The sequence below is a fragment of the Oncorhynchus clarkii genome, chromosome 4, assembly GCF_045791955.1.
Source record: "Oncorhynchus clarkii lewisi isolate Uvic-CL-2024 chromosome 4, UVic_Ocla_1.0, whole genome shotgun sequence".
Classification (NCBI taxonomy): domain Eukaryota; kingdom Metazoa; phylum Chordata; class Actinopteri; order Salmoniformes; family Salmonidae; genus Oncorhynchus; species Oncorhynchus clarkii.
The window spans coordinates 63,207,016-63,220,581 of NC_092150.1; the positions used below are offsets into that span (position 1 = coordinate 63,207,016).

The 13,566-nt window shown below is 41.4% G+C and overlaps 1 protein-coding gene across 3 annotated transcripts in view; it reads right to left on the minus strand.

Moving 5' to 3' along the window:
- The window catches only part of LOC139407081 (Rho GTPase activating protein 18), a 22,722-nt gene extending 12,290 nt beyond the window's left edge, over window positions 1-10,432 (minus strand). Inside the window, exons 1-2 of one of the 3 annotated variants that reach the window (XM_071150435.1) lie at window positions 8,260-8,485; window positions 2,603-2,799 (exon numbers count right to left, since the gene is read on the minus strand). In XM_071150435.1, coding sequence (XP_071006536.1) covers window positions 2,603-2,799; window positions 8,260-8,378 — 316 coding nt within the window. In that variant the 5' untranslated portion in view covers window positions 8,379-8,485. Of the gene's footprint in view, window positions 1-2,602; window positions 2,800-8,259; window positions 8,486-10,313 lie in introns of those variants that run through there. The other 2 variants (XM_071150436.1, XM_071150433.1) reach the window with 2 other exon arrangements.
- Between the last annotated feature and the right edge of the window lie 3,134 nt (window positions 10,433-13,566).

The following is a 13,566-nucleotide window of genomic DNA, read 5'->3' on the forward strand; positions in this document are numbered from 1 at the left end:
AATGACAATTACAACAATACTGAATGAACACTTATTTTAACTTAATATAATACATCAATAAAATCAATTTAGTCTCAAGTAAATAATGAAACCTGTTCAATTTGGTTTAAATAATGCAAAAACAAAGTTTTGGAGAAGAAAGTAAAATATGTGCTATGTAAGAAAGCTAGCGTTTGAGTTCCTTGCTCAGAACATGAGAACATATGAAAGCTGGTGGTTCCTTTTAACATGAGTCTTCAATATTCCCAGGTAAGAAGTTTTAGGTTGTAGTTATTATAGGACTATTTCCCTCTATACCATTTGTATTTAATTAACCTTTGACTATTCTTATAGGCACTTTAGTATTGCCAGTGGAACAGTATAGCTTCCGTCCCTCTCTTCGCTCCTCCCTTGGCTCGAACCAGCAACACAACGACAATTAGGGCACGCTAACTAGCTAGCCATTTCACTTCGGTTACACGTGCCTCATCTCGGGAGTTGATAGGCTTGAAGTCATAAACAGCGCAATGCTTGATGCACAACGTAGAGCTGCTGGCAAAACGCACAAAAGTGCTGTTTGAATGAATGTTTACGCGCCTGCTTCTGCCTACCACCGCTCAGTCAGATTATATGCAACGCAGGACACGCTAGATAATATCTAGTAATATCATCAACCATGTGTAGTTAAGTGATTATGATTGATTGTTTTTTTATAAGATAAGTTTAATGCTAGCTAGCAACTTGCCTTGGCTTACTGCATTCGCGTGATCCTCTACAAGGAGGCAGTCTCCTTGTAGAGTGCAACGAGAGAGAGGCAGGTTGTTATTGCGTTGGACTAGTTAACTGTAAGGTTGCAAGATTGGATCCTCCGAGCTGACAAGGTGAAAATCTGTCGTTCTGCCCCTGAACGAGGCAGTTGACCCACCGTTCCTAGGCCGTCATTGAAAATAAGAATGTGTTCTTAACTGAGTTGCCTAGTTAAATAAAAGGTAAAAAAATATATATTTATTTAAAAAAGTTTACATACACTAAGTTACTGTGCCTTTAAACAGCTTGGAAAATTCCAGAAAATGATGTAATGGCTTTAGAAGCTTCTGATAGACTAGGAAAATTATGTGGATATAGTGAAGCAACATCTCAAGACATCAGTCAGGAAGTTAAAGCTTGGTCACAAATGGGTCTTCCACATGGACAATGACCCCAAGCATACTTCCAAAGTTGTGACAAAATGGCTTAAGGACAACAAAGTCAAGGTATTGGAGTGGCCATCACAAAGCCCTGACCTCAAGCCCATAGAAAATTTGTGGGAGGAACTGAAAAGACGTGTGCGAGCAAGGATGCCTACAAACCTGACTCAGTTATACCAGCTCTGTCAGGAGGAATGGGCCAAAATTCACCCAAATTATTGGGGGAAGCTACCTGAAACGTTTGACCCAAGTTAAACAATTTAAAGGCAATGCTACCAAATACTAATTGAGTGTATGTAAACTTCTGACCCACTCGGAATGTGATGAAAGAAATAAAAGCTGAAATAATTCTCTACTATTATTCTGACATTTCACATTCTTAAAATTAAGTGGTGATCCTAACTGACCTAAGACAGGGAATTTGTACTTATTAATTGTGTATGTAAACTTCCGACTTCAACTGTAGATAGAGTATCTCATGATAAGCTGTAGACCACACTACCTCGGGCGAGCAAAACCTTAAGACTTTTTTAGATATTGTGCACCAGCTATTGTTTACAAATATGCATAGGCCCCCGCCCAGTGTCTTACCAGAGGCTGCTGTTCTGTCTTGCCGATGGAGTGTATAACCCATCAGCTATATGCTCTTAATGTTGTCGTTCAGCCACCACTCGGTGAAACATAAGATATTACAGTTTAATGTCCCATTGGTAGGATATACGTGCTTTCAGTTCGTCCCATTTATTTTCCAGCGATTGAACATTAGCTAGCAAGACGGAAGGCAAGGGCAGATTGACCACCTGATCCTAACAAGGCATCCTGATCTCTTTACCGCGAAACCTACGTTTCCTTTTCCAGCGAATCACAGGGATCTGGGCCTGGTCAGGTGTCTGTAGTATATCCCTTGCGTCTGACTCATTGAGTCCACTCCTCATCCAATTTGAGGTGAGTAATCCCAGTTCTGATGTCCAGAAGCTCTTTTTGGTCATAAGAGACGGTAGCAGCAACATTATGTACAAAATAAGTTACGAACAACTTCAAAAAACAAAATAGCATGGTTGGTTAAGAGCCGATAAGACTGCAGCCCTCCCCTCCGGTGCCATCTTGCAGTAAATGCTCACTAACAGTGATGTAAACTAATTTCTACACAACATTTGAGAGAAATGTTTTGCGTATGGAACATTTCTAGAATCAGCTCATGAAACATGGGACCAACACTTCATGTAGCGTTTATAGTAAAAAAATAATCCTTTCAGACAGTGATCTAGGTAAATCACTAGTCATATAATGTACATAGTGAATGCTGTACTACACCTTAAATCTCAGTCTAAAATGTTACCCTGAAGCAGTTGTTCAACAACTTAAGGTGAATTAAAGGGCACAAGGGTCCTCTCTACTTTCAGTGGACACTCCTGCTATAGAGTAGAGCTCCATACCGTCAGGCACCTTCAGCTGCACCTCCTCCTGTGGCTCTGCGTCCCCCTCTCCACTCAGGGTGATGTTCTCCACCTCGGTCCAGTAGTCGTCCATGGCCAGCTCGTCCAACGAGTCCTGGGAGTTACAGCGGTGGTACGGGGGCTTTCCTGGTGCATTTCTGGCCCGGTTCTGGACACTGTAGTGGCCTGTCCTGCGGCTGGTGGACAAAGGAAAGAGTATTATGAGTACTATTTCAATCATTTTATCAGGGTTAAAGTGAGTTATAAATATCACAAGTCAGACCATACTAATAATGAGTAAACAAACTGGGTGGCTGTCTGGTACTCATTTTAGGATTGGAACTCTACGAACGCTGTGTTTTCACAAGAATGTGGTTGTATGTTCCACATAGGACTTGGATTAGCATGAACGTGAAGGCTTAACTCATGTCAGTCAGTCAGTCGGTGCGGCAGTTCTGCTTTCCTCTGGCCACAGCACGTAGTTCTGTGCAAACCCCTGCTGTCAGCTGCTGTTCGCTGGCCACAGCCTAGACCCTTTTACAGGAACGCTAAGTTACTAGTTTAAGGATAACGCATGTGTGGGCTTGCGGGCTTGGCGAAGGCTTGCTCCAGATAGGCTTCTCCGTGTGAGTGAACCCTGGGAAAAGCACAAAGAGGACTCCTGATGGGCATCAGAAAGCTGCTACACTCCCCCCAAAATAGTTATGGTGGTTGCACTTAAAGGGCCAGTGCAGTCAACAAATGTGATTTGCTTGTGTTTTATATACATTCCAATGCTATGAGGTTGGAATAGTACTGTGGAAATTATGATAATGCCCTTTAGTGTAAAAGCTGTTTGAAAAGACTGCCTGACATTTCAGCCTGTTTTGGTGTGAGGGAGTTTGGGCCTTCCACGGTGACATCACCACATGGTAAATTAGTTAATAGACCAATAAGAAAGTTACAAACCTCTCTGCCAATAATAGGTAATGTTGAGTTTTCCCCTTCCCACTCAAACCACACAGACAGTACTAGCAAAATTCTTGCTTGAGAAATTGCTCTTCGCTAAGAAGCTACTGTTGCTTCTTTTTGACCAATTTAGTTGAGAACAATCACAGTAAGATACTTAATGGTTACCCAGAAATGATTTGATATTGAGATAAAAACTGCTGCATTTGACCTTTAAAGGGACACCTAGAGTGGCAAAAATAAATCATGAAACCTCAGCGGTTCCACACTCCCAAATGACTGTTTCTGCTTACGAACTTGATACTAAACACAGTCAATCTGGGTCAAGCCAGGCCAGGCTAACGTACACCTTAGCTTCCGGGTAAAAGGTTTGTTTTACACAACCAATGTGACAGAAATAATAACCTCAAACTAAAGAGTACAAATGAGCTTAAATACCAGCTCTATGGGCTACAGAGTGTTCTTCATGGCTTCCTGGTCCATTTCTCGCAGTGAAGAGTTCAAATCAAATTGTATTTGTCACATACGCCAATACAACTTGCAGTGAAATGCTTACTTACAAGCCCTTAATCAACAGTGCAATTAAGAAAAATAAGTGTTAAAGTATTTACTAAAATGAACTGAAGTAAAATAGAAAAATATTTAATTAAAAAAGCAACAATAAAATAACAGTAGCGAGGCTATATACCGGGGGCACCGGTACAGAGTCAATGTGCAGGGGCACATAATGCAAATAGTCCGGGTAGCCATTTGATTAGCTGTTCAGGAGTCTTATGGCTTGGGGTAGAATCTGTTTAGAAGCCTCTTGGACCTAGACTTGGCTCTCCGGTACCGCTTGCCGGGCGGTAGCAGAGAGAACAGTCTATGACTAGGGTGGCTGGAGTCTTTGGCCATTTTTAGGGTCTTCTTCTGACACCGCCTGGTATAAAGGTCCTGGATGGCAGGAAGCGTGGCCCCAGTGATGTACTGGCTGTACACACTACCCTCCATGGTCATAGACAGGACAGAATATAAATGAGCAGCAGGCCTGTTAGGCCTCACCTGAGGTCTGTGGAGGTTGTAAAATGAGTCAGCCCTCAGCTCTTCCCAGCCACAGGAAATACACAGGGTATCAGTAACGCCTGACATTTCTGGCCCTGGATAAACACGCCATTGCAAATTCAGAGAGGTTGTTGAGGAAATGCTTTCAAAAATCAAATCGCTGTCTGTTTTCTAGATATTATTGCCACAATGTTTGAACAATTCTGGAAGAATCCGAGGGTTGGAAAACATTCTATTTATTCAAACCTTTATGGGGAACAAGCTAAAACACAGCACAAACATTTGGTTTAGAGGGGAATAGACTGCCAATAAAGGAGAAAAGCGGAATGTGCGCCAATGTTAGTTTGTATTCCATCCCAAGAGAGAAATGCAAACACAATCTTCCCCATTAGGAGCACATGCAAGGTTTGAACTCAAGAGAACAAGGAAAGTCAAGTATCCCAGCAATGTACAAACCACCAACGTTACCCCACAGCCAGACCCAGTCGCATGGAAAGGTCAGCTATCTTGCTGGCTCCAAGAGTGACAAACTGCCAGTGCTCAAGGACAAAAAGGTAAACAGTCTTTCTCTGCTGTTTAGTGCCTGGTCATTTTGCATACAGACACAAAGGAGAGGGGTCATAGTATACTTAAGCAATAAGGCATGAGGTGGTGTAGTATATGGCCAATATACCACAACTAAGGGCTGTTCATATGCACGGCGCAACGCAGAGTGCCTGGATATAGCCCTTAGCTGTGGTATTGGCTATATGCCACAAACCCCCAAGGTGTCTTATTGCTATTATAAGCTGGTTACCAACATAATTAGAACAGTAAAAATACATGTTTTGTCATACCCATGGTATACAGTGTTATATACCTCAGGTTTCAGTCAATCAGCATTCAGGCCTCGAACCAACCAGTTTATAATGTAGATGCATTCAGACAGAAGAACTGACAGTGCAGTTCAGGGGGCAGTGGCATACTATACCATCTCGAAGGCTTACTAAACCTTAACCTGAGTGTGGTACTGTGGGGCAAAGTGTGGTGACAACAGGTGTCTAAAATACATAGCAGCAGAACATGCATGGTTTAGCACCGCAACGGAAACAGGGGATTACACTACTGTTAATCACATGCACTAGCAATCAAGTTTGACTTAACTCATAAGGCACATTCCAAACATCCACTACATGTAATACAGCGACACATGGGCCCAAGCCGGTTGATTGCTGTGACAACCCCAACTGAGTCATGGAACATTACTGCTGGGGGTTCAGTCTGACCCTCCATTCTCCTGTATAATACTTACTGCCTGAGTACACTCTCAAATTACATGTCATTGACTGGAGAATAGGCTGGGTTTAACACGTGTACAAGATGTGGGGGCAGATACGGTGGTCCTTGATGAATGTATCCACAATGGTGACAGCTCCAAAGAACTGAGGCCAAAGTTCTGTAGTCATATGGGCCAGCTGGATTGGACAGACTGCATGGGAAAGCCCCCAATGATGGGTTCTGGGATTTGAGATAGTGTATGTTCCTCTGTATAGAAAAAAAAAGGTCAAGAACACTTTTCAAACCGTACCCTGTTCAAAGAAGAGTTATTGTGTTTGTCAGAGACTGCACAGTTCGTCAGTCTATTTATTCACAATTGTGTGTGTGTGTGGGGGGGGGGGGGACACAAATGTTTGTGTCATAAAAATTCTATAAACTTCAATGTGTTAATTATACTTATTTAGGAAATGTCTAGGTCGGAATGTTCATTACATACAACGTTCAAAAGACGTCGTTGGCAGTTTAGTGATAAAGGATTTAAAAATGAACACAAGTCAGAATAATCTCTACCCGAAGTGGAAATACATTTTCAACACCAGGAAACAACAGGGAATGTGAAGAGTGCTGCTGTGTCAATGGAAAAACAATAAAAACACAAACAGCAGCAATAACACCATGATGATAACCCGTGTTGATTTTGTGCACCGACTCCATGTGGTAACATCATAACGTTTACATTGCTGGAGGCATTTTAAGGTAGGTCGTCCCCGAGTCAATATTATACCTCACTCACAAAAAGCTCAGCTGCTCACCTGATTCGATGGAAATCATAACACAGGCTGTTCACTTGGCCTTGACTTGTACCTGTTAACCCCACTGTTCCGTGGCTCAGTTGGTAGAGCGCGGCACTTGAACCCACCAGGGTGGTGGGTTTGATTCCCACGGGGGACCAGTATGAACGTGTATACAGCCACTCTGGATAAGAGCATCTGCTAAGTTACTGAAATGCTTTGAACATTAGAAACTCCAGTCAGAGTAAACAGCTAACACACTACCAGCAGAGCTTATTGATTGGGTACAACCTGACCCCACCACATTATGTAAAGAATACAAAAATGGCTTGATCAATTAATGCCTCTTCTATATAAACAAGTGAAAGAATATGTTTCCGGGCAAAACACCCAACACACCTACCTGCATATCACATTCTTTGTACAAACTGTTTCGTTATCAACTCATTTAAAGTGCTGTACTCCGTTCTTTCTATTTGCCTCCGTGGAATGAATAGTTATGTAATAAGTCAATACAAGTGGGAAAACAAAAGCGCTGTGGAGAGTAGTTCATCATGTACCGCTGGTGACTTGTTTGTACAGTAAGACCAAAATGACTCTGTAAGCTGGTGGCAAAATCTCTCATAACTTAAAAACGTGTAACTGGAGGCTATTATTCCAACAAAACTGGGCAACATTCATTGACCACAACATGCACCCAGTTGGACTTTTGTTTTTAATCTTTCTTTTCCCATGCAGAAGCAAGACCAACTCAACTGGCACATGAGACCAACAAAGGGATGTAGGTGCCACATTTACCACACCATGCCAAATAGGGATGGTGCTACTACGGCACAGTAGTACAGACAGACCCCTGTAAATCGTATCCAAAACAGCCTTGGCCGGGACAGCCCTCTGTCGGGCCACTGGGGACCCTCGGACCCAGCTGGTGAGTGGAGGCACCTGCATACAAGCCAGGGCTCCTCCACTGTAGCTGCAGCCTAGAACAGACACGGGCTTTTACAGATGGCCACTTGAACTGGAAAACCAGCATCGAGTTTCAACTGGCCAGTGCGGTCTTCGTGTGTGTGTCCTCACCCTGTATGCGTGGGGTTTGTTATTGGATAGTGTTTACGGTTCTTTAAAACATGTGCAGAACAAACAAAGCTTGTGTAAATAGAATATGTATGTCGTGTTAGGCTAGAGAACTTGAGCGTTAACCCTAACAAAACGAGGTGTTTTTGGACAGTCTAATTTCGGCACGGTGACGTAGCGTAGCCTACATATGAAAAATCACATATATTCTACTTCTGTGATTTACATACGATATTTAAAAATAAAAAAAGTTTAATCCAGAAAACCTATTGTCTTATCATACGCACGCCTGTATTTCCTCTGCTTGTTTAGTCTAGAACTTATTTAATTTCACACAATGTGTCAACATGGTAACAATGTATCAACACATGGAAAAGTCAGGGGCGACTTGGGAACTAACGTTACACGGAGTGTTCTTTCTGTTAGAGGTTACATGCGGGGCAACTGGAAGACCTTTGCACCTTTTCTTAACTATTCAAGCGGCAATGTTACAATGTTACTTACAGTAGGGTGTGGGCTGTGATCAATAACAGACTATACGCTCACCTCAGCGATGAAGACTCGATCTCTTCGGCACTATTGACACCCGAGGCAGGCGATACAACTTCAATATTGCTAATATAACCGGTCAAGATGACTCCCTTGGGGTCCTGCTGGCGACTCATGTTGCTCGACTCATGCCTTATTATTGTAAGTTCGCAGTTAACTTTGAATGTACAGCCTCCAGGAATAGAAGAGTTGTCTTTTTCAATGAGCTCACCGCCTCCTCTAATAACATGGGGAGATTTCGTTTTGCATGACCCGGTGCTCCGGGTGTACATTTTCTTAAGCCCCCAATGTAATGGTCTAAAATATATCAACTCTGAACACCCGGTGCACCGAGCCATGCAAAACGAACTCAAACATGGATCATCAACAGCTGCCTGAATGCACCGCCCAGAATGCTGTTGGGCGTTGTAATTTGGGCGGGCCAGACCTGTAAGACTGTATGAAAGATCACTTTTTTCTTGTCTTAGCCATCTATCTTATCAACTTACTTTATATGGTCCCCCAACCATTGGCCCCAGCACAACTGATATCCTATCTGGGTCACACATTTGTCGAGTAACGTAAAATATATGCACGCATGACTGTAAACCGCTTGGGATAAAAGCGTCTGCTAAATGGCATATATTAGGCATAAACCTGAAAACAGCACAATGTTTTGCTACCGTAATATTCCAAGTTACAGTATGTTATAGCTCATATTTGGCCTATATTTTTATGAATCATGATGTAGTATGCACAATAATGGCTTATTCCCTGTCATTTCACCTGTACTTTGTGAATTAAAATGCATTAGTCTAATCACTAATAATCTGAGGTCCTCTGTGACTATCTAATGATATGGACTCATGGCATTTAAGCCTGAATTACGTTGATCTTATACCTGTGTAGTAACACGGTAATAGTGGCAGTACAACAATTTTATTGTTACATATAATTTAATTCGTGTATTTTGTGAGATTTATGTTAATGTCCATATTCCAAATGACTATTTGTTGAAGAACTAGATATTTACACGTGGGCCGCTGGTGCGTGCCAGAATACAAAGACATTATGTTACACTTAAAAACGGTTAGATTCTGTTCCAATCAATTAGTGAATATTCATTAGTCTGGCAGGCTGAATCGGAAGACCTCTCTCCTGGTTATAATGGTGTGGAAAGTTATCAGACCAGCTCCAACACGCCTCATAGGCTTGACATCTGAGCAGCACTGGCCATTACAACAAAGGCCTCCCACACAACAGCAAATTAGTAGGCTACCTCTATACTGCCATCTGGTGGTCAGTTACAACAATGTTCTCTGTCTGTCAGGTGCAGCAGAGGAAATCCCTTTGTGTAAGAATCACTGGCAATGATGCTCAAAAGGGACTGGATCCATTGCTGTGAGAACACTTAACAAAACCTTGTGAGAATTCGCTAAACAGAAACATTTATGTTCTTGGCATGTTACACTTTAACCCTTATATAAATGTGATATTAGACTAATAACACCCCACCTCAGTCCTTCTGGACAGGTGTGGACTATGACATGAGAAAAGCTCTTACCAAGGTGAAATGTACACCAGCAGGTACAAGAATGGAGTGAAACTGAATCTGCACATGACAGTGGTGTTTTTGCTTGGCTTCCTGCACAAGCTTAGGAACGTCAACACAATATTTGTCATGTTCTTTGGTGACGAGGTTTCAGATGTTTATTCTGTCGGAACAGTTAGCTTTCATATGATTTATCGCCCATGGATGACTATTTTGTTATTCCTGATTATTCACATTTCATATTTCTGAGAGCGTTTCCCTCTGAAAGCTCTGTCAACTTTATATCTCTCGTGGCTGAAGGACTATCAAGAATGACCTCAGTAGCTACAATCTATAAAGTCCCAGCGTTTACCAAGCTGCCCTGTCTCAACGCACAGAACCTCATCAGAAAAAAAAGAGGATAGCATGTGTTTGCAGAGATCTTGCAACACAGTCGACACATAAGTCACTCAAGTCCATATCCCATAATAGATAGTGTGACACACATTCAGTAAAGCAAGCCCTAAAATCGGTTCCATACCTTAGATGAAGATAATAGACGAATTTGGAAACCATGGTAACCATTTTTTGTTGAGGTCCAACGCTCTATTGGCAGAGAGGAGGAGAACCCCCTTATCCCATGTGAGGGGAGGACCTCTTCGACTCCATGGCTCACCTTGCCATGTGCTGCAGAGTGGTGTTAACGCACACACACAGCCAAACATATGCACACACACACAGCGCACACACACTCACAGAGAGCATACACACTGTAGGCAATCAGCCCCCGAAGACCTGCCCTTGGGTCCCCTCCCATACACCCTCCAGCACCTTTGCGTAATCTCATTAAATGATTAATGCCCTTCTTTCCTGTGCTCTCATTCCAACTACAAATCCATTACAAAGAACATGCTGCTATTCATGTCTTCAAAGTGAATGGAAGGGGACAGTTGAAAATCAAACTGTGGGTCTGACAGTTGTGTTTGTTGTGTGATGCAAATCAACCATATTAGGGGCAGATACTGTACCTCCTGATGTAGCTTTTCAATCCTTTTAGTTTACTCTCAGTCTTTCTTCCCTGTCTGGGGTGTGTCTGTGTAAATGTGGGGTCACTGGGATTACAACTGTGACGTGGGTCAGTATTGCAGAATGGAGTGATCAGCAGACTGACCCCCTTCAAGAGAAGGATGTTGGTTTCTGTACTGAAATGACACCAATCAAGGTAACGAGGAGGGGCGACTGACTGACTGCTCACCACTGCCTCGGTAATTCTAAGCATGCTTAATCCAAAGCGCTTTGACAGACAACAGATGCTCAGGCTTAATCACGTTCCCCACTATGCTATCCCAAAGATTTCTTAGTGTTAATGAGGTGATGTGTTATAAGACAATAATACAACATTCTGATAACACTTTGTTACAGTGAAAACACCGTAATAACACTTTGTTACATTAATAACACTTTGTAATAACCCTTTGTTACAGTAATAACGCAGCAATAACATTTTGTTACATTAATAACGCAGCAGTAACACTTTGTAATAACCCTTTGTTGCAGTAATAATGCAGTAATAACACTTTGTTACAGTAATAAGGCAGTAAAAACACTTTGTAATAACCCTGTTACAGTAACAATGCAGTAATACCACTTTGTTATAGTAACAACGCAGTAATAACACTTTGTAATAACCCTTTGCTAAAGTAATAATGCAGCAGTAACACTTTGTAATAACCCTTTGTTACAGTAGTAATGCAGTAATAACACCTTTTAATAACACTTTGTTACAGTAATAACCCTTTGTTACAGTAATAATGTGGTAGTAACACTTTGTAATAACCCTCTGTTACAGTAATAATGCGGTAATAACACTTTCTAATAAGACGTTGTTACAGTAATAACGCAGTAATAACACTTTGTAATAACCCTTTGTTACAGCAATAATGCGGTAACAACACTTTGTTACAGTAATAACACAGTACTAACACTTGGCTACAGTAATAACGCAGTAATAACACTTTGTAATAACCCTTTGTTACAGTAATAATGCAGTAATAACACTTTCTAATACGATTTTGTTACAGTAATAATGCAGTAACACCACTTTGTTACAGTAATAACACAGTAATAATGCTTTGTTACAGTAATAATGCCGAAGTAACACTTTGTAATAACCCTTTGTTACAGTAATAATGCAGTAATAACCCCTTTTAATAACACATTGTTACAGTAATAACACAGTAATAACACTTTGTTACAGTAATAACGCAGTAATAACACTTTGTTACAGTAATAATTTCTATCGTGTTATTGACTGTACGCTTGTTTATTCCACACACCAAATAGAGGACATTCAGACAAAAACGTTAGCCCTGCCAAGCCCTTTTGGAGTGGTTCACTTCAGGAGAGCATCATTTAAAAAGTTGAAATAAAATTGTGTTGTTGTTTGTGTCTCACTGCTTTGCTTTATCTTGGCCAGGTCGCAGTTGTAAATGAGAACTTGTTCTCAACTAGCCTACCTGGTTAAATAAAGGTGAAATAAAAAAATTAAAAAGATCACGTGATTCCTTATTATTTTCAATGGCATGGAAGAGGATATGGACCAGACTCACAAAACAAAAAGCCTTTTTTGCAAGAAGTGTTTAAAATGCTAAACAATTCCTTCCAAACGGACTATAATTGCAAACTATAATATGTAGATTCATAGAGTACCAAAAGTGTGCAGTAAAAAAACTGAACATAAAACAATATCATTGACTGTACAGTTGAAGTCGGAAGTTTACATACACTTAGGTTGGAGTCATTAAAACTAGTTTTTCAACCACTCCACAAATTTCTTGTTAACAAACTATAGTTTTGGCAAGTCGGTTAGGACTTGACACAAGTCATTTTTCCAACAGTTGTTTACAGACAGATTATTTCACTTATAATTCACTGTATCACAATTCCAGTGGGTCAGAAGTTTACATACACTAAGTTGACTGTGCCTTTAAACAGCTTGGAAAATTCCAGAAAATTATGTCATGGCTTTAGAAGCTTCTGATAGGCTAATTGACATAATTTGAGTCAATTGGAGGTGTACCTGTGGATGTATTTCAAGGCCTACCTTCAAACTCAGTGCCTCTTTGCTTGACATCTTGGGAGAATCAAAATAAATCAGCCAAGACCTCAGAAAAACAATTGTAGACCTCCACAAGCCTGGTTCATCCTTGGGAGCAATTTCCAAACGCCTGAAGGTACCACGTTCATCTGTACAAACAATAGCACACAAGTATAAACACCATGGGACCAACGCAGCTGTCATACCGCGCAGGAAGGAGACGCATTCTGTCTCCTAGAGATGAACGTACTTTGGTGTAAAAAGTGCAAATTAATCCCAGAACAACAGCAAAGCACCTTGTGAAGATGCTGTAGGAAACAGGTACAAAAGTATCTATATCCACAGTAAAACGAGTCCTATATCGACATAATCTGAATGGCCGCTCAGCAAGGAAGAAGCCACTGCTCCAAAACCGCCATAAAAAAAGTCAGACTACGGTTTGCAATGACCATCGTTATGTTTGGAGGAGAAAGGGGGAGGCTTGCTAGCCGAAGAACAACATCCCAATTTGTGGCCAGAATAGAAAAAGCATGTGCGAGCAAGGAGGCCTACAAACTTGAATCAGTCACACCAGCTCTGTCAGGAGGAATGGGTCAAAATTCACGCAACTTATTGTGGGAAGCTTGTGGAAGGCAACCCAAACCGTTTGACCCAAGTTAAACAATTTAAAGGCAATGCTACCAAATACTAATTGGGT